This window comes from Caenorhabditis briggsae (assembly GCF_000004555.2).
Source record: "Caenorhabditis briggsae complete genome, chrIII, whole genome shotgun sequence".
Lineage (NCBI taxonomy): Eukaryota > Metazoa > Nematoda > Chromadorea > Rhabditida > Rhabditidae > Caenorhabditis > Caenorhabditis briggsae.
The window spans coordinates 1,078,159-1,104,397 of NC_013490.2; the positions used below are offsets into that span (position 1 = coordinate 1,078,159).

The following is a 26,239-nucleotide window of genomic DNA, read 5'->3' on the forward strand; positions in this document are numbered from 1 at the left end:
AGTTTTGGCACTCTCCTGGGACATTTCCAGCACAATAAGTGGTCCCAGAAGTCGCAGATGCTTGGTAGATCAAAAAAGAAAATGATAGAAAAATCAAAATTTTGAGCATTTTTGATTTTTTTCAAATGGTTTTAGGTCAATCTGCTAGATTTTTAATATGGGGGTTGTGTAAATATTTAATTAAAAAAATTTTTAATTCGAAGTGGTAAGTTTTTTGAGCAGGTGGTCAAATTTTGGGAAAGAGACGAAGTTTGGCGCCAAAAAAAAAGAAAAAAAACATTGATTTTGGGATTTCGGGAACATTTTTGGGTTCAGGGATACTCAACATTTTCATGAAATAGAGAAATTTATGGTTTTAAAGAATTTTGGATTTCAACGTTTTTCCGAATTTACAGGATTTTTGAATTTTTGGGTTTTTCAGATTTTTCATTTTCCAGGATTCTCAAGTTTTTTCAGGATTTTCAAGCTTTTTGATTTTTTCAGGTTTTCAGACTTTTAGGATTTTCAGATTTCTGAGCATTTCAATTTTTTTTTGGAATTCTAAATAGATTTATCTGATTTTCAGGTTTTTTAAAACTTCTGATTTTTGCAAATTGTGGATTTTTCAGAATTTCCAGATTTCCAAACTTTTTTAGAACTTTGGATTTTTGAATTTTTCAGGTTTTCGGAAGATTTTTGGATTCTTCGATTTTTCAGAATTTCATATCTCTCTTTTTCTAAATTGTCAGTTAAATTTTCAAGATTCTCAAAAATTCCAAACATCCGACACTTTTCGATTTTAGGATTTTCAAAAATTTCCTGATTTTTTGGATTTTACAGGATTTTCTAATATTCAGATTTTTCCGAATTGACGGGATTTTCAGATTTTCTAAATTTTCAGAAAATTTAAATTTTTTGAGTTTTTGGATTTCGAAACTTCTGGATCTTCCTACTTCTAATACCAAAACTTTGGAATTTTAGATGTTTGCATTTTTCGAGATTTCAGACTTTCCAGGATTCTCTAGTTTTTGGGTTTTTCGACTTTTTCTCTTTTTTTAACGGTGGCGGGGTTCTGAAGTTTCCGAAATCTCGGACATCCGGACAAACAGTCGACGTCAACTTCTTCTAAATCGAAGCTTCTCTCACTCTTGATAATCCATTTGTTTTCGCCAGAATATTCCTATTGTTCTTCAATTTCTCCGTCTTCTTGTCCCCCCCCCCCCCCCCTATTCTTTAGAAATAAAAGTAAAAAGAACCAATTAACGCGAGTGAGAATTGCCTCCTCTTGTGTTGTAAATTAAAAGAACGGAAAAATGACATAAAAATGAAGTGACTTATGTTTTCCACCCTTCGCTTTTCTCTCCTCTCCATCATCATAAAATTGTGCGAAAATTGGAGCATTTTATGATTTTCAGATTTATGAGATTTTCCGAATTTTCAGGTTCAAAATTGATAGTTAATGAAAACCAGTGGAAAATTTGAATTTGGCTCGTCAAGAGCATCAAAATGAGTATAAACATGACCGGGTTTGCTTGAATTGGAAAATGGTGAGAAAGTGCGCTCTAATGCAAATCTACGCACAACTTGCTTAATTTCGAAGGGAGTTTAGTGATTTTTGCACCAGGGTGTGTTAAATTGACTGGACTTCAAAATGAAATTGAATTTGGTTTAGTTAGCAAAAATTTTGAAAACGCGTTCTAATGCAAAAAATTAAAAACACCCATAATTTTGTTTATTTTCGAAACCTACTGAAAAACAAATGGAAAATTTGGATTTGGTTCATCAAAACCTTCAAAATGCGTATAAACATGGTAGGGTTTGCTTGAATTTGAAAATTTGGAGGAAGTGCGCTCCAATGCAAATTTACTCATAACTCGCTTAATTTTGAAGCGGGGGTAGTGATTTTTACATCAAAATGTGTGAAATTGAATGGACTTTTGAATAAAATTATTTTCGGTTCAATTCGCAAAAATTTTGAATACGCGCTCTAATGCAAAAAGTTGAAAATACCCATAATTTTGTTTAAATTTGAAAAATATTGAAAATGAACAACATATTCAACTTTAGCACGTTGAGACCATCAAAATGAGTATAAACAAGCCGGGGTTCGCTTGAATTTGAAATTTTGAAGAAAGTGCGCTCCAATACAAATTAACTCATAACTTGCTTAGTTTTGAAGCAAGATAAGTGATTGTTACACCAAAATGTGTGAAATTGAAAATACTTCAAAATGAAAAAAACATGCGTTGATATTAGCCAAAAATTTGAAAACGCGCTCCATTGATAAAAATCGAACAACGGCTGTTTTCTTTTAAATTAGAGGCATTTTTCCGATTTTAACGCTTTACTGAATCCGTTCCACTATCTGAAATCCAATCTAAACAATTAATTTTCTGAGGGGAGCGGGGCTTTCCAGAATCTTCTAGGATTCTTTTTTTCTCTTTTCCCCCCATCTGAAATGCAAAAATCTCATTTTATAAAAGTCTTCGAAACTTTTTCCTTGTACTTTTTCTCTCTCGTTTACAAGATTTATGCTTCCGACGAGATTCCTTTTCAAAAAACACAATAGGAGAGAACAACATGTCTCTGCGCCTCTCTCTCTCTCTCTCTCTCTCTCTCTCTCTCTCTCTCTTTTCTCACATTCATATATTCATAAATCGGTGACAAAAGAAAAGAAGAAGGGGGATACGCTTCAGAAGACGAGCCGACTCCTCTTCTTCTTCACATTCTTCCATTTTTTCTATGAAAAATTTTTCATTTTGGAAAAAGAACAATTTACAAATTGCTTAATTCATCTTGATTTATCGTTTAATTCTTGAAATTTTCAAAAAATAATACCTTAAAATTCAAATTTCGAGCCGGAACTATTCAAAATGAGGATAGCCTAGCTCGAGACTTAAAAAAAATGCGCTCTAATGCGAACAACTCAAATTTTCCCGACTTTTAAATACGTTTTTCGAATTCCACAGGTTGAGAGCTTCAAAATGAGTATAAACATGACTAGGTTGGCTTGAGTTTGAAAATTGATAAGCAATCGCGCTGTAATGAGAAAAATAAGCAAAATATACATAACTCGGTTTAGTTTAAAGCCGGACAAAGGAATTTCGCGCCAATATGTGGAAAATTTGATGGGCTTCAAAATGAATATAAATTTGTCTAGAAACACCTTATTTCGAAAATCGACCCCAGGTCATTAAATTCGCTCTAATTAGAAAAATAGCACTTTTCTAAGAATTCTGCCTGAATTTTTAAGTTCTACAAATCGAGCGCTTCAAAATAAGTATAAACATGACTAGGTTGGCTTAGGTTTGAAAATTGACAAGCAAATGCGCTCTAATGATAAAAATAAGAAAGAAGACCATAACTCGGTTGGTTCCAAAGCTAGAAAAATGAAATTTGTACCAAAATGCAAGAAATTTTATGGACTTCAAAATAAGTATAATCATAACTAGGTTCGCGAAAAATCCACAATTCAGTGAAAATGCGCTCTAATGATAAAAACAAGACAAATGGTTATAACTCTGTTGGTTTTAAAGCTAGCAAAGTGATTTTTACACTAAAATGCGTGACATTTTAAGCGCTTTAATATGAATGCATATTTATTCAGAACTTCAAATTGAAAACCAAAATATGATCACCAAAGGTAGAAATTAGGCATTATTATGCGAGTCTAGTTAAAGCATTTTTGCCAAAAAAGGAAATTAGGCCCTGTAGAAACTTATTCATTTTCTATCCAATATAGACTATTTTTTCCCAAAAGCGGGTGTCATTGTTTGTCCCAAATAGTAAATCCAAAGAGCCATAAACCTCCGCTAAACCCATAAATGACAAATGTTCTCTTCCTCCTTGAAACAAAAGGGGTCCCAACTACTCATCAATCATCACAAGAGCAAGGAAATGAGAGAGAGAGAGAGAGACGCAGAGAAACGAGAACAAGAAGAGCCGCCCATCATTATCATCATTTTGACCCCCCTTCCTCCGTTCCTGTGGTTTTTAAGATTGGTCCCATGGGAAAGATCTTGGGGTGTACCGGGGTTTTTTTTAGTTTAGGGGGTGGAAAAGGGCATTCTTGAGAATTTTGTAACGTTTTCTATTTCTTCCAGACAAATCCATATTTACCATTTTCAAGAATTTCGAAAATCGAAATTCAAAAATTCCAGAAAAATCTAAAATTCGTTTTTAACATTTTTCAAAAATTGGGGTTTTTTCAATTTCGAAAACTTTTTGAAGCATAATTTTTTCCAGTATTTTCGAATATTCAGAACTCGAAAATCACATTTATTTGGCGTTAAAATTAATGGAATTTCTAGAAATTTTGATATAAAATACTACAAATTCAAAATTCTATTTTTGAAAAATTACATTTTTTTTGGAATATTCGCTCTTCTTTCAAAACTCGAAAAAAGTTTGGAAATCTAAATTTTCTGGTATTTTCGAACCTGCCGATTTCAAAAATAACACTTACTTTGTGCTCAAAACAGCGAAAATATCAGAAAATTTGATCTAAAAATTGCATACCTTTCAAAAAAGCGAGTTTTCAAATTTTTCAGAAAAATCAAAATTTCGTTTTTTTTTTAGTTTAAAATGTAAACTTTCTTGGTATATTCAAATCTGCCAATTTCAAAAATAACACTTATTTTATGCTAAAATTAATGGAAATTCTGGAAAATTCGCTTGAAAAAAGCAAATCAGATTTCAAGAAAAATGCCTGAAAAATTTTTTTTGAAAGTTTCGCTTTTCTTTCAAAATGCGAAAAAATTGGGAAAACTAATTTTTCCAGTATTTTCAAATATGGAAATTTCGAAAATTCTATTTTTGTTGTGTCAAAGTTATCAGAAATTTTAGAAAATTCTGTTTGAAAAAACAAGCCAAATTTCAACAAAAAATTGTTTTCAAAATTTTTTTTTCGAAAATTTCTATTTTAAATTTTTCTTTAAAATTTCTCATTTTTTGAGTTCTTGCTATTTTTCGGTTTTTCTGTACAAACCTATATCCATTTTCGTTCATTTTGCAGTGCAATTTTGCACTCATCCGTTCGACAAAAACTCATCAAAAGAGTGCACTCCAAACCCTTTTCTCTCCAAAAATCCTCACTAAAATGACAAGTGTCATCATCCGAGGAATGTTCTTCATATTTTCTCCCATCCTCTGGACCCCTCAACCACACACAGACACCCCTTGCCGTCATCAATCCGTCAAAAAGCGTTTTGAAATGCTCTCAGCACTTCATCACTCATCCCAATTTTCTCGTTTTCTTTAATTCACTCTTTCTCTCGCAATAGTTTAACACAAAAAGCAGTTTTAGAGATTCCTTAAAAACGTTTTAAAAAAGTTGTTTTTCTTTTTGCTCTAGGGTGGGCTCGAACTTGAGAGTTCTAGATCAAAAGTCTAGCTCGTTGCCGGCTGCGCCACCGTCGCCACAGACAGCGTTGGGTGTGAAGGCGGATAAGAAGCGGGGTGGTGGCGCACCTTTTTAAGGAGGACGCGAGGAAAATTTCAAAAAGTACATGGTGGAAGTTGGTATTGACCAAGATTTCAACTAACTTAAACTGCCTAAACACGTTTGTTTTTAAAATTTTAAATGCTATTTTCTTCATTTTTTCACACTAATAATGTCCTTTAGAAGCTCCTAAACTCTTTTTTTCTAATTCCCTTTTTCTCCTTATTATTCTGCCCCCAAACGGGGAACATAGAAAACGATAAATAAACAAACCATTTTTCTTTTTTAGATTACTTTCACAATGAATAGGCACCTATTTCTCCATACTTCTTCTATTTGCTGCACGATTTTGAATGTCTATTCATACTTTGTTCTCTTTTTGTCCCTCCATTTTGTTAGCTTCCTTTTCATTCGTGATTCGATTTCGATTTTTAACTTGAATGCTATTTTTTTCAGGAATTTCGTCAAAATTAATTTTCAAAATTTTTCTTTTTTTTTCACATTCCTCCCCCTCCAGCTCTCGCCCCTCCCCTCGCCAAAATCCCCCTAATTATCATCACCCTCCACCCTTCTTTCTCGCAATGCAGCTTTGGCGCAGCCGGCAGGGGGCTTGACTCTCATTCCAACCCATTTTGGTTCAATCCCCCTTCAGCTCAAAGTTTTCAATCTTCTTTTTGCTTCTTTTTAAACCTAATGTTTAGCATTTCAGAAGCCCGAAATGTTCGCCGTCGAGCCGCCGCCACGAATTTTGGTAAGTTATTCAAATTGACGAGGGGGCCTTCCTATTCTCGTATTCAATTGAATCTCGGAGCATTTCCCACGGTACGAAAACTCAAAAATATGAAGAAAAGGGGAGGAGTAGGAAAGAAAGTGTTTGGTAGATGAGAGAGAGAGAGAAGAAAAGACTCATCATTTTGGAGTAGAAAAAAGAAAGAGTCCCATGCATTACTAGGGCTTTTCATTGGTTTGGAAGGAAAAGGAGAAGAACCCAAAAAAAAAAATAAAAAATTTTTTTTTTCATATTTTTTGGTGTATATGTCTTTTTCTGTGAATATGAAGTTCCTAGAATTTTCTAAGAAAAATCAAAAATTAAAAAAAAATTTTTTTTTCTAAATTGCTAGCATAATGAGTTTGAAACTGAATTTTCTAGATTTCCCAGAAATTTCAGTCAAAAGAAAACAAATTTCTGAAATCAGCATATCTGAAAATGGTATAAATGAGTTGTCCAGAACATTTTCAGTTGAAAAATTTTTTTTTCAAAAATTTTTCTCAAATTACAAAACGTTGCCTTGGGCGTTTTAATAAAATATTTTCCATATGAATTCCTTTTGGATTCAATTTTCCATAATCCCCAAAAAATTGTACTTTCTTCTATCTTCCAGTTTCTGATTTTCTTAGACGTCGTCATCAAAAAATTTTTTTGAAACAAATTTTTTTTTCGAAAAAACTTATTTTTTATAAAAATTAATTTTTTGAAAATCCAAAAAAGCCTTATACCCGTTTTGCGGACATCCGGACAAATCAATCTGGATTAACTACCTGTTGTTTGTCTCTCAGTCAACCGAATCGAAGCTTCTGCTTCCCTGCGTCTCTCACTCTCTCGTCTATCTTTTTTTCTCTAAAACTCTCCAATTTTCATACTATTTCTCTACCTTTTACTAACTGTTTGCACAAATATAGGGGGTCAACTACTCTTCTTTTTTTTGAGCAAATAATGGAATAGCATCCCCCCCTCTCTCGCCAACTCTCTATCCCCCAGGTCTGCTTTCTTTGGAGCTCCGTGAGCATCTTTTTCAGAAATTTCTAGATTTCAAAATTAGCGAAATTTTTGAATTTTGCATACCTGAAATGCTAGGGTCTCGAAATTGTGAACTTTTTGATTTGTTAAATTTAAATTTAAAAATTTTTAAAAATTAAAAAAAAATTTTTCTTTTTTTTTCCAATTTCTATAAAAACCCATATGGTGGTGTGGGATTCTGAAGGAAATGAGGTCCTTCTGAAGAGGGTCTCCCGCCCTCTTCAGATTTATTTTGTCTCTATTTTCTCTGCGTCTCTTCGATTTGCATACTCTCTCACCACCACCTATATTCCTTATTGCTCTTCTTCTGCTTCTTCTTCTTCTACTCAAGATGGACCCTTTTTCCATTCAAACCCATACCAATGAAAATTTGTTTGCTTATTTTCCTTGATTTTTCCTTTTGGGGGCAGGTGCACTTTAGACTGGGGCGCCTCCGGCGCGCTTACTTTAAATGGTTCATAACTTTGTACCAATCGAAAGATAACAAAATTTTAAGTCAAAATCATTGAGAATAATCGAAAAAGTTACAGTATCCCTAGTTTTTTTCAAATCCAAAAGGCTTCTATCCACATCTTTCCTTCTCTGCAACACTTGTCTCAGTTTTTGATCATAACTCGCTTTAATAATATCATTATTATTTGAAATTTAGACCAAAATGTAGTTCTTAAAAAGGGCTTTGATGTGATATAAAACAGTATCAGATTCCTTTCTTCCGAGTTATCATTCTAGCCTATGGAAAGCTAGCCACGATACGCTCCTCAAACGATTCTAGTGCCTGTTTTAGCTATTTCCACCATAACTTGCATCAAAATCAGTCATTCGATTTGAGTGTAATATCAAAATAAATTTCTTGAAAAGATCTTTAGAATGATATAGAACTGTAGTAGATTCAATGTATTGTCTTTCATTTAAGCTCGTTGCTATCCGCTGTGGCTCAAGTGAATTTAGAGTGTTCATTTAGATTTTTGACTATAATTTTCTTCAAAATCAACTTCTCAAACCAGAATTTATGTTGTAATGTAGCTCCAAAAAAGCCCTACACAACGATATAATTATCAATGTATGAAATTTATACATTTCCGGTGTACAAGGCTGAGAAAAACCAAGGACAGACTCCTAGACAGTCTTTACACTGTTGCTCTATTTAAAAGCCTGTAACTCGTTTCAAAATCAACACTTGTTTTTGAAAATTATACCAAAATGAAGATTTTTAAAAGGTTTTTAAAATGCTATAAAATTCAAACTATGAAAATTTGAAAATCCAATGTACAAGGCCGGGAAGTAAAGCACCCTTGGAAACAGTTAGCACACAGTTTCTCTATTCAAAATCTCATAACTCTCTTCAAATTTGATTCCTTTTCTTGAAATATATACCAAAATGAAGATCTTTAAAAACCCTTCAAAATGATATAAAAATCAATGTATCTAAATTTCCGGTGTACAGGCCCGAAAAGTAGCGTGCCGCTAGAAAACAGTTACCACACAGTTGCTCTATTCAAAATCCCATAACTTGCTTCACAAATGACACATTTATTTTGAAAATATACTAAAATGAAGATCTTAAAAAGACCTTCAAAATAGTATAAAATTCAATTTATAAAATCTTGAACTTCCGGTGTACAGGACCTGCGAAATTTTAGGTAGTCTGAAAGGGTCTACTAGACGTTGACACACTATTTTCAAAGTTTTTCAATTTCCTGGAATTCAGATCGCGATCGTCTTACGTCTCCCCATAGATGTCCATCAAACTTTGTAAATTTCAAAGAATCCCGCAGTTTGTGATCTTCGTCTCCCCTCCCGACAGAAACTTGCGGCTCTCTTATGACCTGCCTCCTTCTGTGTACAAATAGCTTTTACCCCATCGAAAAGTCGGCTCGTTTCTTGAAGAAGACCACCCATCAACTACTATACAGTTCCCCCTGATCTCTGCTTCTCTCTTCCTTTCTCTATTCTTTTTCCATCTTTTTATTATTTGTGTATGTGTGCTGGCTGCTGCACCATGTCTCTCGGTGTTTATTTAAATCGTGTCACACACCGCTCTTTCCCCCCGTCCCCTTTAACGGGCGGTTCCTACCTTTTCCATCCCAAAAGAGAGCAAGCTTTTTCCTAAATTCACTCTGTTTTTGTATCCAGTTTGATTCTTAACTGTCTTTACTGAAAAGCATCATCTTTTTCTCTGACGCACTTTTGTTGTTGTCTCGTAAACCGGAAGTTTCAAAATTCGAAAATAGAATCTTGTACTGTTTGATAGCTCTCCTTAAGATCTTCCTGTTGGTATAATTTTCAAATTGAAGCGATAATTTTGAAGCAAGTTATGACTTAAAATCTAAAAGAAGGCTCTAGATTCATTTGGGGAACAAAACATTGCTTGCTTTCAATAGGCTATAATAAAAAGTTCGAAAACTGAACATAATACAGTTTGATACCATTTTTTCTAGGTCTTTTTAAGATGTTTATTTTGATACAATTTTCAAAATGAATGGTTAGTTTTGAAAGAAGTTACAAGCTTCTGGCGCAATAGCGCAAGTGTGTAGTTACAGTGTAGCGGCGTTGTACACCGGGAGTCCAGAATTTCCCAATTGATTTTTATACTATTTTACAGGAATTTTTAAGATATTCATTTTGGTATAAATGTTAGAATCGGGTTCTAATTTTGAAGAAACCTTTGGGGTTTTTTAATAGAACGAGCCTAAACGTTGCTCTATCGATTTCACTTTGCCCCTCTCTTGGCATTTGACTGAAAAAAAAAGATGCGACTTGAAAAAACGTTTCTGAATTTTATATGATTTTGAAGCCTTTTTCAAAATCTAGATTTCGGTTTAAATAGTGAAACAATGTTTCGATTTGAAAGGGAGTTATGAGCAAAAACGTAAAAACCTCCTGTCGAAATAAAACAGGTAGTCGCTCGCCGGCATTCAACAGCTTGAATAAAAATTCGGAAACTCAAATTGAGCTATACTTTATAGCATTTTGAAGCTTTTTTCAAGATCAATTTTTGGTATAATATTCATAATTAAGAATAAACTTTGAAGGAATTTTTTATGGGGTGTTGAATAAAGCAGCAATGTATAAACGGTCATGGAACTGTTTTCTGGGGCATGTTTTCTCCCGGTCTTGTACATTGGAAGTTTCAGATTTCATAAATTAATTTTAATTTATTTTGTAGCTCTTTTCAAGACCTTCATTTTGGTATAATTTCCAGTATAGAGGGTTCATTTTGAAAAAAGTTATGGGCTGCTGAATAGAACACTTTGTAGCGACTGTCTTGGTTTATAGCTTTTTTGAAAATCTACATTTTCCAGTTAATTTTTTCCAGATATTTTGATTTTAAAGCAAGACGACTCTCTGGATAAAGCTCTGAATCGATAATTTACAAATGCGAGATTTTTTCTTTTCCCTATTTTTCCTCCAATTCCATTTCTTCTAGCCTTTCACTAATCGAGTTTAGAAAACTGGGGGCTCCCCATTTTCTACTAATTTCATTATCAGCTTTCTTCCCGCTAGAAAACTTCTCTCTCTCTCTCTCTCTCTCTCTCTCTCTCTCTCTTTCTCTCTCTCCTTTTGTTTCTTCCTTCTTAAAAATCCTTCTTTCCCCCTAAAAGCAGCACATCCCTACAAAATTTTGCTGTGGAAGAACAATTAGGCAGTAAGTGCCTTCTCTTCGGAATCTTGCGAAAAGAGGGCCTTGGGACAAGTATTGGGTTTCCAAGGGGGTCCCTAGTCTTCAGCCCCCCCGACCATCATCATCATCATGTGTAATTCTATATTTTGTTATATCTTGTGCCTGCGCCCCGTACTTTTTCTTTTCTCATCTTATATCCCCCACCATCGATTGAGATATAGTAGATAGAGCTTTTTAGATCTTAGGTAAACTCAATTTTTTGGACAAAACTGTTGAAATTACGGCAATTATATGTATATCAAATTAAAGATCTCTAAATTTTCCACATTTTACTAATTGACAACTATTTGAACTTTTCTAGACGTCTTGAGATATAACGGTTTGAAGTTAGCATACGGTAAACACCCTAATGGAACCCTTTACCTTTGGGTTTTGACCGATTTTTAAGGAACATATTATCTATGTATTTTTCAAGTGTTATACTTTCTAATGTAAAATTTTTTGTTCTTTTCATTGGTATAAAAATTGACAACTTAACTTAAAAACTAAGCGAGTTATGAGCATTTTTCTAACGCTAGGTGCATGTAGGTCCCGCACAGCGTCTACTTTGATTCTATTTATCTGGGTTTCTGTGAAAGGTATCAAAAAGTTGTCAACAAGTAAAATGTTTATTATAATACCAAAAATAATTTATTAATTGACAAATTTTTCATATCGTTTACACGAAATGAGAAAAATTGGCTCAAAGTTGACGGTTTAGGGCATTTTATCAAAAAATTTCAAAATTTCACATTATCTCCCGACTTATTAGAGCTATCAAAAAAAATTTCAAGTTACCAAAATGTGTGAAATTTTACGTTCTACATTTTGATATAAATTTCTATTATTTAGCTTTTTTTGGTTTTTCAGCTATGCGCCTTTAAAGTGTAAGCGTCCGTAGCAGGTCTGTGCGGCAACGAATTGCCGATTGCCGAAATTGCCGAATTTTTGTTGCCGATTTGCCGTTGCCGATTTCGGCAACTGAAATTTTTTTGAATTTAGAGATTTTCACAATTTTTTCAATCAAAAAAATAATTTCGAAGTTCGAAAAACCTAATTTTGAACACCATTATCTCTCAAAGTGAATTGAAGAGGAAATGTGCCCCAATAATCACCAAAAAATACTTGCATCGGTCCTAAAATGGGCTTCCAATTTGTGATCATAGGAGAAAAGTAGATATCATGAGTAGGAACTCATCTAAAAATTATCCAATCTGTCTAAAATCACTAGAACGTGTGTCGTGAGTTGCCTAACAAGTTGAGTACACTAATTTTTTTTAAACTCACAATCAGAAAAAAAATATTTTCAACCATTGGAATACTATCTATTGTTCAAGATAAGTAGTTAGGCTAAAAAATGTGGTCTTGAGTTGCCAATTTTTGTAGTTGCTTTGTTAGGAAACGCATGACACACCTTTTCTGTAGTTTTGAGCCTTATCGGAGCATTTTCAGGTGAGTTACGTATCGATTTTACTAAAAAAAGACGAAAACTATTGTTGCCGAAAATTGCCGAAATTTGCCGAATTTCGTTTTCGGCAATTGCCGAGTTGCCGAATTGCCGCACAGGCCTGGTCCGTAGCAAGCAGTCACTGTTAGAAAAACTCTATGACTCATCAACCAGTGAAGGGAATTCACGAATTTTGTTAACTTTGCACTTTGATTCATATTTTTTCTTTCTTTCTAGAGTTTTTGGTTTTTCAGATTAAAAAAAACGTTTTTTCAAATTTTTTTTCGGTTCATCATCATTCACCACCTGTTCATTTGCACTATTCTCTTATATAGTTGGCAGTGTTTTTTTTCCTTTTCTCTCTCTCTCTCTCTCTCTCTCTCTCTCTCACTTTCTTTCCTTTTCTAACTATCTATATAAGTGACAGATGTGCAAGAACAGCTTGCACCCAATTGCGTAATATGTATCGTTCCTTTTATTGGCCCTCTTTTAAAAAATGCCGCATATCTCAAAAAGTATGAAAGCTAGAAAAATGAAAAATCTATCAGATTATAGGCCTTAAAATTTTCCACTTTTTATTAGTTTACAAAATTTTGCTTTTGAGGATAAACCAGTTTTTCTATACCATATCTTTAAAGTTGGCTGCCCCCCTTTGTTTGCCTCCTATCTCTAGAACCAATAGAGCTAGAAAAATGGCTCAAAGTGTAGAATTTTAAGCAGATTTTCAAGAATAAAAATCAATAATTCTTCTTTTTCCTCATTTTTCTCTAGTTACACTTCCTGAGTTTCTTCACAGGTCCCGAACGTATCAGGTTTCAGAAGGGGGGGAAGATGCGGCTCCTTCTTATTATTTTCCTTTCCTTTTCCACCTGTATTTGCTCAGTCGTTTTGATATCATGTGTGTATGTCTCTAGGAAGAAGAAGACGGGGTTTGTTTGAAGTAGGAGAAGAAGAAGAGCCATCGTCATCATAGAGAAATATATGGTTATGATGAGTCATACACATATAGTTTTAGTACCCTCTTGGTTTATGGGTCATTTTTATGAATTATTTTGATACGGCGAGTTATAAGCTTTTTTATGAAGCTAGGTGCTTGAAGGTGGGGGGTTCCAGTTAGACTTGGTTTTTAGGCCAATTTTTAGGAGTTATTTTTGGCTAGCTGTTTTAATTTTAACATTTGTTTTTTTTTGAAATTTTTTGCTCTTTTGCTTGGTATTCAAATTAGAGCGTTAGTGCGAAAATTGAGAAAGTTGTGAGCACTTTTCTAACCAGCGAAGAAAATAGCTTCATTATTGGCCCGATTTATTTGGGTTACTGTAACAAAATTTTTGAACATTTGTATGTTTTCTGATTTAAAATTTTATGAGTTTTCGATTGATATAAAAATTATAAGGCTAGCTTAAAAACTAAACGAGTTATTAGTTTTTGAATCTTTTGAAATTTTATAATTTTTTGGGTTTTTTGGAGTTTCTGGAATTTTAGAATTTTCAAGGTTTTTGTTTGAAATTTTTGGAATTTTTCAATTTCTTAGAAATTCTGCTCATTTTCGAAAACCTTTGAAATTTCCAAAGTCTCTAAAATTTTCCAAAATTCCCAAAATTTTCAAAAGAATACGAAGAAGGGGCAACTCGTCTGGTGAGGGCTCATTTTCAAAATTATTCATCACCTGTGTGCACTTCTTCTCCTTTTTCTTCTTTTTTCTTTTTATTCTTCTTCTTCTGCGCCTTTAAAAATTCTATTGTCCTCTTTCAGTGACCCAAAAATTCCAAATTCCCAAAATTTTGAAATTTCCACTTTTCGAAACTTGCCCGGTTCGCCAATATGGCCAATTTAAAATTTCTTCAATAATTCCTGAATTCTAACAATTTTTAATCATAGATTTAGAGAATTCCGGGTAAATTTATGTCCGAAAATTTCGAAATTCTAATGAATTCCAAAATTCAAATTTAGGTCCAAATTTTTCAAAATTTGGATTTTCAAATGCATAATTTCAAATTTTCTGTATGACCAACATACAATGTTTGTTCCTAATATAAAAACCCCAAAGCTAGAGATCATGGAAAATAAAGAGACGCAGAGAATTTTAAGATAAGGCGTCCCCAAATGATAAGAGTCTCTCTTCTTCCCCCACATCTTTCCACACTTATTACAATTATTCTCCGCTCTCAACTCATTTTTCTCCTTCTCTCTTTCCTGTCATCAGAACATTTTTTAGTGCTTTTTAATGCTTTTTTACACTCAAAAAACCAGAAAAAACCGAGCCAGAACTCCCAGATCCTATAGATTTTCTTCTTTAAAAAAAAATTAATTTTTAAATTTTTCAGATGGATCCAGCGATGTATCCTGGAGCATCGGCAGCCAGCTATTTGACCTACCCACAGAAAACGAATACAGGTAAACTAGGGTAGTTATAGGGTAATCAAGACGGATTTTCAGACTACCTTGGGACCTATGCAACGCAGACGGCATCAACGGCAAGGCAAACGGCTAATGGGTAGGTTGGGGGACAATATCTTAAATACTGGAAGAGCTAGAATTAAGAAGATAATTGAAACAATATGAACGATGAAATTTGACACATTTTACTAGTTGATAATTTTTTTCAAGGTACTGTAGTTTATGAGATATGCGCCTTTGAAGTTGGCGCACCATCTTCCGTCTCGACATCCGCCAGGCAGAGAGGTACGCCCCTTTAAAGCCGCATAACTTCAAAACTACTGTAGTTAGCCAAATTTTATAAAGCATGAAATTATGTAAAATTAAATTTCACATATTATTGTAGTTGACTACTTTTTTCTAACTGCCGTAGTTCTTGAGTCCGTCTCGAGCTGAGCGCCAGCTTTAAAGGCGCGGAATCGACAAACTAGAAAGTTAGAAAAATTTGGTCAACTGCAAAATGAAGCTCAAAAAGAGTTCTTTGTTTTTTAGTTGACAACTTTTTCATAGTTTTTGAGTTATGCGCCTTTAAACAAACTAGTGCCTTCTCTAGCGGGCGTAAGGGAACGTCAACTTTAAAGGCGCATATTTCAAAAACTACTGTAGCTAGAAAAATATTGTTAACTTTAAAAAGAAGCTCTAAAATAATGCTTTAAATTGTTACTAGACAGTTTGTTATAGCTACCGAAGTTTTTTAGTTATGCGTCTTAACTAACATCGATTTTCCAGCTCTTCGGCGTCCTCCACCAATGACCATCTTGGGGATCCAAGCTCCTCGTCATCTCCACGAGATTCATCTCCATCTACGACAAGTTTAGTCCTAACAATACGTCTTCTAATGCAAGGAAAAGAAGTGGGAAGTATTATTGGCAAAAAGGGAGATCAAATCAAAAAGATTCGCGAGGAATCCGGTGCAAAAATCAATATTTCCGATGGCTCGTGTCCGGAGAGAATTGTAACGATTACGGGAACTTTGGGAGTCATTGGAAAGGCTTTTAATATGGTTTGCAATAAATTCGAGGAAGATATGCTTTTGCTTCCAAATTCCGTACCTAAACCACCGATTACAATGAGGGTTATTGTGCCAGCTACACAGTGTGGAAGTTTGATTGGGAAAGGTGGCAGCAAGATTAAGGATATTAGGGAGGTAAGAGTTCGGAATGTGGTTGAGAAATGTAAATATTTCAATTGCTCAGGTTATAAGGATCATTTTGATATAAAAATCCTTACAAAAATGTTTTATCGCCGTTGGTAACGGGGTCTTCAAACTTGCCTAGTGAGGTTGGTGCCGAAATTAGCGCTCAGTTCTAGAGCGTTTATCAAAGCTTGAAAATTAAAATTTTGCAAATCAAATTATATATTCTTGTAGATCAAATTATGAGGAACAGTTTCATATAAAAATCCGAGCAAAAATGGTTTATCTTCCTTGAACACGGGGTCAACGAAAATGGCATAGTGAGATTGGTGGCGCCAGTTTGGTGCCAAGTAGCGGCTACTTTTTTTCAAAGCGTCGTTGGAACCTTTTAAATTAAAACTAATGAAAAAAAATAATATTTACTAAAATATCAGATTATGAGAAACATTTTTGTATAAAATATTCAAATATCTTGTACTTTCATGGTCCTGAAAATCGCCTTAATCAAGTTGTCTCCATTTGAGCACAAAAACTACTTAATGCTTATAACTCGCTTCATTGAAAAACTTGCTTCAATGAAAGCAACATGATTTTTATACCATTCGATTTCTCATAAAATTTTGCATTATAACAATACACTCTTATTTTCCAGGCAACCGGCGCTTCGATCCAAGTGGCCTCCGAAATGTTACCCCACTCGACAGAACGCGCGGTCACACTCTCCGGCACCGCCGACGCTATCAATTTATGTATGACACAAGTTTGTCAGATTCTTCTTGAGGTGAGTTTTTCATTTTTAATAAAATGTATAAATCGAGAATGGAAACAACACAATTTGTTGACTTTATCGATAAAGAGTCCCGTTTTCCCCGGGGAAGAGAAGGTCGATTAATAATATAGTGTGTACCTAGAGAGTGAGAGAGTACAAGGAATCGAGAGACGACAGAGAATACTTAAATGTGCACAAGTGATAATGAAGATAAGGGAAATGATAATGATGGGGTGTGCGGTGTGTACGTTTTGAGTTTAGCAAGAATTATGGGAGTAGCAAGAGAAAGGGACCAACAGAGAAGCTACAAACTTTGAAGCCGTATATTTCAAAAACTACGATAGTTAGAAAAATGTGGTTAATTGGAAAATGAAGAGCTTTTATTGTGCTTTATTTATGTAGTTGACAACATTCTTCTAGCTAACTTCGTTTTGAAGTTATGCGCCTTTTCAGATATAACGCCGGAAGGCGTCTTCTGCTCGTCTTCGCTTGCTCCTGAAATCGCGGAATCTTGAAAGGCGTATATCTCCAAAACTACGGTAGCTAGGAAAAAGTTGTCAACTATAAAATGAAGCTCTGTTTCTAACCTCCCCTTGTTAGCTAACCACTTACTTCTAGCTACCGTAGTTTTTGATATATGCGTCATTAAAGTTGGACGCGCTACAGGAGATGAGGAGAGCATAGCACTCTTTAAAGGTTTATACCTCAAAAACGATGCTAGCTAGAAAAAAGTTGTCAACTGAAAATAAAGCAACATTCAAATTCCAGGCTCCACCAAAAGGATCCACAATCACATACCGACCAAAACCAACATTCAACCCATTAGCAATTGCCACGTCAGCTGCTACAATCGCCGCGCAACAGCAACAAGCTCAGGCACAACAACAGTTTGCTGCAGCGGCTCTTATTGGAGGTGGACAGGTACAGTAATCCAGGGGTACTACAGAAAACAAAAGTTTGTGTTTTAGGGAGTTCAAGTACAACAACAATTAGTCACTAATGCACTCCTTCAACAACATCAGTTGGCTATGCAGCAAGAGGTGAGAGATTCGGGGAGTACTGTATCTGGGAAATAATAGAAAATTTTGAAAAATATGAAACTAAAAATTCACAACAGTTTGGTAGTAAGAACATTGAATAAGGTCTATTGGCTCGTTAGATATAAATGAATATAATATTTTACTGTTAAAAGGAGAATAGTTGTAAAATTGCGTTTATCTTGAAAACTAAAATAGCTAGCTAGTTTTTTTTTATTGTCAAAAAATTCAGTATAAAATTTCCTATATTTTCCAACTTTAAAACTGAAAATAGCTCAAAATGTAGTGGAGACACATAGCTTTAACTTTACATAAAGCTTCGACGGCGCCCGAAAGTTAGTATCCTTTCGAAAATGCGCCATATCTCTAAAACTAAGGCAGCCAATAAAATTTTGTTTATTAAAAAAATGTTTAACATAAAAAGTTATATAAGTTACAATTTAGAAAACTAAAATAGCTTAATTTCTAGCTGAGATACATTGGTTTAAACTTGAAGCTTATCTGCCGCCCTAAAATTAGGGTATCCTTTAGAAAACGCGTAATATCTCAAAAACAAAAAAAGCTATCAAAATTTTGTCAACTGCAAAAATGATCAACATAAAATTTTCAATATTTTGCATTGTTTAAAATCCAGTTTTAGTTTTTCCTAGATCCCGAAAAATGCAATGGCATGAAGTGTACATATTCACCCCCGTTATCCCCCCTTATAAGCCACTTATCTGTTACCCTATTTATTTTCTGCTGATATATATATTTCGTGGTGACATTCAAATTTCCCTTGACTACAAAAAACCAATTACCTTAATTACCCACTGCCCCCTTAATTACCCCCCTAAATGTAAGCACGCCCCTGGGTAGTCGTGTTTCAGCTGGCTCGTGCTGCTCTCCTCAATCAACAATTCATGATTCCCGGCCAACTACCAACACAGGCTCAACAGCAAGCTTCCAGTGCACAAGGTTTGTCTCATCACTATCTTTTTCTCTTCCGCTCTCTCTATTCTCTATAGTCTATCTATCTCTCTTATCTCTATCATACTACTCTTCCACAGCGTCGCCTCTCTCTTCCCCCCTCTCCCCCTCCACCACCAACGCTCGCTTTCATATCTACGCCTTCCCCTCCTCTGGTCGGTGTGTGCCGCCATAGCTCAGTCGGTTAGAGCGTGGGTCTAATAAGCCCAAGGTCGCAGGTTCGACCCCTGCTGGCGGCAAATTGTTTTTGCAATCTTTTTTTCTTCCCTTGATGGAGTGTGGCACATTCCCATATGAGTTTAGTTCCCAATTTTTTTGAGTTTCTTTCATTGTCCTAAACCAAGTGCGTCTTTTGTGTATTAATCTATCTCAGAGGGGAAAAAGAAAGAATCAAAGATGAAAAAAAAGAATTCAGAAAGAATTTCAAGTTGTTTTCAGAGGTGTTTCTTGGGCAACATGGATTAATGTACGCTGGAGCGCAGACAGCTGATAACAAGGCTATGGAAGCTGGAGCCGCAGCGGCAGCAGCTGCTCAATGGCAGGGATACGATATGGCGGCGGTTCAACAGCAGCAACAGCAACAGCAACAACTACTTAATCAATATGCGTTGAATCAGAGGTAAGGATTTTGAATTTGACATTGCAAATGCGCTCCATTAAGAAAGCTTGAAATTTGGAAGATTTTTAGCCAAAGATGACCAGAATCCGGTAAAAATGAAGCTAGATAGAAGGCTTTAGAACTTTTGAAGTTTTCTAAAACTGAAAATGAGGACATATCTCGAGATCCTGTATTTGAAGTAAAATGAAAGATGCGTTTTTGAATTCAGCTTGATAAGAACTTTAAAATGAGTATAAACAAGCCATACTTTTGAAAAAAAAAATTTTTTTTGAAAATTTTTTTCTGAAATTTTGAAAAACTCAAAAAATATAATTTCACCTGATGAACATTTATTTGAAAATACATTCAATTTGAAACATTTTTGTGTAAAAATCGAATTAACCGCTTCAAAATAAAGCAAGTTTTGAGTAAATTTGCATTAGAGCGCACTTTCTCCAAATTTTCAAATTCACGCAAACCCCATCATGTTTATACTCATTCAAAAGCTCTTGGCGAGGCAAACTCAAATAATTTATTCAAAATTGATATTTTCCCATTGGAGCGCGTTTGCAATGTTTCAAAAAAAAGTTCAAAAATTAAAATAAAAAAGTACAACTGTCTGCATGTCCTCTCCGATTTTCTTTTTTCTTTTTGCGGTTGTCTCTATCCTCATGTGTCACTACAAACTACATTAAAACTACAAAAACTACAAAAAGCACAATAAATACACAAATTTTCCCCTCAAAAAAAGTGTAACAAGTGATTTTTAGTATGCTTATCGGTGCTCCATTCATGAAGGGCGGTCCAACGCCGCCTGGCACGTCATCTGGAAAAGCGACGTCATCTGGAGCGTCGTCTGGAGCATCTGGAGCCACGTCGTCGGCACGATTTCATCCGTATTGATCGGTTTTTGGAATTTTAAACTAAATTTTTTTTGATACCACTAACTATTTCTTTCTCTCACACATGATTTATGGGTTTTAGAGGGATTTATGGGTGCTGAAAATGTTTAAGATCGTCTGGAAATTCAATTTTACCCGAGGAAAAGTTCTTTTTTCAAATTAAAAATTTTTTAAAGTTTTAAAAATTGTTCTAAAAAATTTTTTTAAAGTTTAAAAATTTTGAAAAAATTTTTTTTCTGAAAATCGATATTTTCAGATTTTTTCTGGGGTAAAATTTGTTTTTCAATCGATCTAAAACATTTTCAAACACTAAAAACCCCCATCTAAACCCTCAAAACTCTCCCCCCCAACCAACAGCTTTTTGTGATATTTCCTCTTTCTTCTCTATTTCCACTCCTCGAAGCCCCGCCCACTTTTTGGCTCCGCCCCTTTTACACTATTTTCTTATTCCCCCAACGTGTCTCGTCTATTCTAAAATTTAAAAAAAAAAGATTTTTGTATTTTTAAACAAAAATTCAGAAAAAAGAAAATTCCAGAAAAAAATTTTTACAGATAGACGAAGTTGTTGATCCCCAAAAACCCCCCGAACTGTGAAGTTAAGTTTAATTTCGAGCTTTGTGTTTTTTTTTGAATTTTGGAAATTTCAGAAAAAAAGTGTTTTTTTGATTTTCAAAATTTTTTGAATTCCCACCAGAACCACCTCTGAATCTTTGTTTATTCCCCAAATTCTCACTCATTTTATGTTCAGTTAATTCTTTTTTTTTCTGCGACAATTGTGATTTTTTAATTTTTATTTTTAGGTCATTTTTTTTCTTTTGTAATAAAAGATTTCATTCAAAAATTTTTGAATTTTTTGAATTTTTGGATTTCAGAATTTTAGATTTTTTGGATTTTTTGAAATACCCAATATGGAATTTTGAAACTATGGAGTTTTTCTAAACTTTTGAAGTTTTGGGTTTTGGAATTTTTTGGAATTTTTGGAATTTTTGAATTTTTAGGATTTTTTAGATTTTTTAAAATTATTTTAGGATATTTAGGATTTTTAGGAACTTCGAAAATTCTGAAATTCTGAATTTGTGAATTTTTTAAAATTCTCATTTCTGAATTTTTAAGGTTTTGGGATTTATCGGTTTTTTTAATTTTTTAATTTTTAAATTTTTGATTTTTAATAAATTTTGATTTTCAATGCATTTTTTGATTTTTCAGATTTTCCGACTTTTGGAATTTCTGAATTTCTGAATTTCGACATTTCTGAAATTCCTAAATTTCTGAGTTTTTGAATTTTTTGAACTAAAACTTTTTTTGGATCTTCAGACTCTCTACATCTTCTGGATCTACAGAAGGAAAATGTGAAATACCCTAATTTTCAAATTCTAAGTTGTCGTTTTCTGAATTTTGGAATTTTTCAGAATTTTGGAATTTTTCAGAATTTTTCAAATTTTTGAATTTTATTGATTTTCAGATTTTCTAAATTTTTAATACCTGAAAGTCTGAATTGTTTGAAATTTCTGAATTTTTTGAACTTTAGAATTTTTCCTATTTTTGAGTTTTTGAATTTTCAGGTTTCATGAAATTTTTAATTTTTGAATTTCAGGATTTTTGTATTTTAGAATTTTCTTGAAATCTTAAAATTTTATAATTTCCAAAGTTTTTAATTTTTTTAATTCACAAAATTCATAAATTTCGCAATTCAAAACAAAACCCCGTGAACTTTCATTCAACCATATTCTACCCTCTTGCCTACTGACCCACCTAGGCTCCGCCCCTTTCTAGCTGCCACATATCCCAGGCACCAGGGTCCCAGGTATTCCTTGAAAAAGCCAATCTGCGCTTGGAAAGAAAATTTAAGGATGAGCAACAAAAGTGACGTTGAACAGGTGATTTGAAAAGTGCGATAGAGCGCATTAGCACAAATTCATTCAAGAAAAAGTTTTTGACCCAAAAAAAAAATTTTTTTCGTTTTTTTTTTAAATTTGGGCCCTCTCAAAAATAGTTCTATTCAACCATTTTTCCTGATTTTCGGCTCATTTCGACCCCCAAAAATTGCTCAATGTTATCATCCTAATTTTCAGAACTTTTTTGCTGAAATCGACGAGCTCTCGGCCGATTTCTCGGCTCGCTCGATTTCGGCGGCGCTCGAGACGGTGGAGGCGATGAAGCTGGACCAAATTCCAGCCCAACATCGATGTGGAGTTTTGAGACGTCATGCTGAGTATTTGTATATGATGAGCAACTACGCCACAATGAAAGAGAAGCGAGTGGAGATGTTGGAGAATGGTTAGAGACATCTGAAAATTTTGAAAAACGGGAAATTTTTTTGGAATTCTTTTTCAAAAACTACGTTTTTGGATGTTTTTTTGATTTGAAAATTTATAAAAACCGCAAAAACCATCAAAAATTACCCTTAAAATCAGTTCTCTGACGTTTTTGAGCGCTTTTCCAAAAAATGCACAAATCGCTCAGTGGGATTTTCAACCATTTCCACTACCAATCTGACCACCCGGGTTCGATTCCACCTGGTGGCTTAACTTTTTTGCTTCTTATTTAGAGCATTTTAAAACTATTTTAGAACATTTTTTATGTCAAAAATCGAAACTTTCAAAAAAACCTTATTTTGAAATTTTTTTGGTTGAAAACATGATTTCTAGGACAAAATTTCTTTCAAAAAACAGACAAATAAGTTTCTAACCCTGAATTTTTCATTTTCCCAGTGTTTTTGATCGATTTTCCAAAAAATGCACGAATAGCTCAGTGGGATTTTCCAAGTTTCCGCTACCAATCTGAACACCCGGGTTCAATTCCACTCGGTGGCAAAACTTTTTTGCTTTGTTTTCAGAGCATTTTTAGACTATTTTGGAGCAAAATTTCCTATTTTTCCAGAAAAAAAATGTATTTCTCTCAAAATTTCTGAAAAATCAACACCCATTCTCGGGTTTTTTAGGCTTCAAATTTCAGCGAAATTCCAGCAATTTTTTTCAGCATACAAAAAAGCTCGCCAAGGACATGTGATGGACCCGAATGACTTTGAATGTGCCAAAATTCTGTGCTCCACTTGTGGCCGATTGGCTGAGGAGAGCTCTCTGAAGAAGAAATTGGATTACGGTTTTAAATTTAAGACCTATTTGGACGAAGCGATCGCAATTAATGATCAAGATTTCGAGTTGTGTCATATGAGAGGCAGATTTTGTTATACGGTAAGTAAGGTTACTGTAGAAAAATTGATTTCCGGGTTTTTTAAAGCATCCAAAGTGGTTTTGAATTTTTTCGATTTTCTCTGAAATTTTAAGAGAATACTAAACAAAACTAGAACTGCATTTTTGTAGTTAGCAACTTTTTTCTAGCTACCGTAGTTTTTGAGATATGCGCCTTAAAAGTTGACGCGCCTTATTGCCTGCCGCGCGCCAAACGGGCGAGGGGCGGGTCAACTTTAAAAGCGCATATTTCAAAAACTACGGTAGCTAGAAAAACTTAGCAAATTGAAAAAATGTGTAAAATTAAGTTTTAAATTCACTCATAATTATAAAATATGTCTAGGTACTGTAGTTTGAAGGTGTGCGTCTTTAAATTGGGCATGCTCTTCTGCTTGGCTCGCCCCAGGCGTACAGTAGGCAGACCAAATTTAAAGGCGCATACCTCAAGAACCACGGTAGCTAGAAAAAAGATGTCAATTAAAAAAGTATGTGAAATTAAATTTTACATTTACTGTTGTTAAAAAATTAGGTCTTGCTACTGTAGTTTTGGAGCTATGAGTCTTTAAAGTTAACGCACCTCATAGCCTGGCGCGCCATTCTGATGGGTGCGTCGCATTTAAAGGCGCATATCTCAAAAACTACAGTAGCTAGAAAAAAGCTGTCAATTACAAAATTGAAGCTCTATTTTCATTCTATATTGTCAAAAAGTTTTCTCACAAATCGGAAAATTACGAATAATTTTTTTCAAGACTTCAAAATTAGATTCTCATTCTTTCAAAAAGTATAAAATTTTCTAATATTGTTTTCCAAAATTTTGGCTCTATTGGTCCCCACTTTTTTTTGCCCAATTTTTTCTTGAATATTGAACTTTCCACCCAAGAAAATATCTGTACTTTTCTTCTCCTTTTAGGTCAAAAAACGTGGGATTCTTGAGAAAAATTTTTTTTGTGTCACTTTTTAGTTTTTTTTTTGTTGAAAATATTTGTAAATTCTGAAGTACTTTGTACCTGCAAAAGGAGACAGAAAACAAGTTATAAATCTATTCTAGAACAAAAAATCGATTGGAAAAAAATTCGAGAAAAATTTTTTTTTTCTAAACATTCTGAAATTCCAGAAAACAATTTTTTTAGGTTGCCTCCCTCTCATTTGTGGAACGTTGTGCCGCAAAAGTGATCGGTCAAATTCCTGACGTCTCTTATCAAATGGCTCTTGACGATCTTCTGAAAGCAGATCATCTGGAAGAAGGCGTTGCTGAAAATCAGCTATTCATCGGAAAAACCTATTTGGCTATGGGCAATTTGGTCAAGGCCAAGAAATGGTTGGTCAAGGTAAAGAATTGCAAAAAAGTGAGACACCAAAAATGCGTCAAGGTACTAGAAATGCGCCAGGTCATTAGAAATGTGTCAAGTCCCTATAAATGCGTCAGAGACACTAAAAAGGCGCCAAGTCACCGAAAATGCGCCAATACACGGGAAATGCGTTAAGTCATTGAAAAGGCACCAAGTCACCCAAAATGCGTCATGAGGTTCAAGATTTTTTCATAGACACTAAAAGCGCGTCAAGGCACCAAAAGCGCGCCAAGGCATCCAGAATGCGCCAAGTCACCAGAATCGCGTCAGCTCACAAGAATTGCGTCAAGGCACTCAAAATGTGTCAACTCCTATCAACCTAATTCCTTTTTTAAATTTTCAGACGGCTTCCAACACTACAGAAGTGCCAGTGGAGCAAGAATACGTTGACGAGGCTGTAGCTCTACTTGAAGACAAAAAACTGAAATCTGTGAAGATTTGATTCTCAGTGAATTCGGAAACTTTCGTTTGAAAACTAGACCATAAATCGTCAGATTATTTTTTTCCGTTGCACAGCAAATGCGTCAAGTCACCGAAAAAGCGTCAGATCACTAGAAATGAGTCAAGTCACTAGGAATGCGTCAAGCCACCAGAAATGCGTCTACACTATAAATTTGTCAAGTCATCAGAAATGCGCCAAGCCACTAGAAATGCGTCAGGTCGCTAGAAATACATCTTGTCGCTAGAATCACGTTAAGTCACTAGAAATGCGTCAGGTCACTAGAAATGCGTCAGATCACTAAAAATGCGTCAGGTTCCTAGGAATGCGTCACCCACAAAATTTGAATCAAGTCACTAGAAATGCGTCAACTCACTAGAAATGCGCCAATTCACTAGAAATGGGTCAAGACACTAGAAACGCGTCAAGACACTAGAAATGCGCCAGACCAGTAGAAGTGGATCAAGTCACCGAAAACGCGTCAGCTCACTAGGAATGCGTCAACTTCTCGATTTCCCGCTAAGAATGGCTGAAAACGGCTTAAAAAGAAGGCATGAAAAAGAGGTTTCAAACTGGATCACTAAGATTTATTGATTGATTTATCGATTTTTAATATCTTTTTTTTTGGTCAAATTTAATAGAGGCAAATCATATCATCATCGTCGTGACATCAAATGGGCGGAAAAAAGATTGGGGAAATTTGAAAATTTAAGAAAAAAATGTAGATCTAAAAAGTTGTAGATCACGAAACTAATAAAATTGCAAGAGTCGGGCGGTACGGTCGAATGAAAATCGATGGTAGATGTGTGCGTTTTCTCATATAGGATGGTCCCAGCTCGGACACTTTTCGTCCCTGCTTTTTGTCTTTTGTCGGTTCGGATTGCGATCTGGAACAATAGATCAATAAAATCGATAATTTAGGATAAATCGGTATTTTTAAAACGTCTTCCAGAAAAGAGTCTCAAAAATTTTGGGACTGTATGAAATTTTCAGAATATATTGAACAAAAATAGAGCTTTGATTTTGTAGTTGACCACTTTTTTCTAGCTACTGTAGTTTTTGAGTTATGCGCCTTTAAAGTTGGCACAC

At 34.5% G+C, this 26,239-nt stretch overlaps 3 protein-coding genes and 1 non-coding gene across 4 annotated transcripts; 3 read left to right on the forward strand and 1 right to left on the reverse strand.

Moving 5' to 3' along the window:
* Positions 1-1,034: 1,034 nt before the first annotated feature.
* CBG25809 lies at positions 1,035-1,076 on the reverse strand (the record flags this gene model as incomplete). The annotated part of the gene is made up of 1 exon (XM_045243366.1): positions 1,035-1,076. One exon carries the CDS (start codon positions 1,074-1,076, stop codon positions 1,035-1,037), a length of 42 nt encoding a protein of 13 aa, XP_045099742.1.
* A 13,573-nt stretch (positions 1,077-14,649) lies between these two features.
* Cbr-pes-4 lies at positions 14,650-20,172 on the forward strand (the record flags this gene model as incomplete). Its single annotated transcript, XM_045243367.1, has 9 exons — positions 14,650-14,719; positions 14,762-14,819; positions 15,491-15,908; positions 16,549-16,677; positions 17,434-17,586; positions 17,634-17,705; positions 18,572-18,650; positions 19,110-19,290; positions 20,040-20,172. 9 exons carry the CDS (start codon positions 14,650-14,652, stop codon positions 20,170-20,172), a joined length of 1,293 nt encoding a protein of 430 aa, XP_045095768.1.
* On the forward strand, positions 18,837-18,910 carry CBG28286. Its single transcript has one exon. It is a non-coding gene (tRNA).
* Positions 20,173-22,021: 1,849 nt separating the features above from the next.
* CBG15695 lies at positions 22,022-25,153 on the forward strand (the record flags this gene model as incomplete). The annotated part of the gene is made up of 5 exons (XM_045243368.1): positions 22,022-22,048; positions 22,244-22,448; positions 23,151-23,365; positions 24,493-24,663; positions 25,055-25,153. 5 exons carry the CDS (start codon positions 22,022-22,024, stop codon positions 25,151-25,153), a joined length of 717 nt encoding a protein of 238 aa, XP_045095769.1.
* Positions 25,154-26,239: the final 1,086 nt, after the last annotated feature.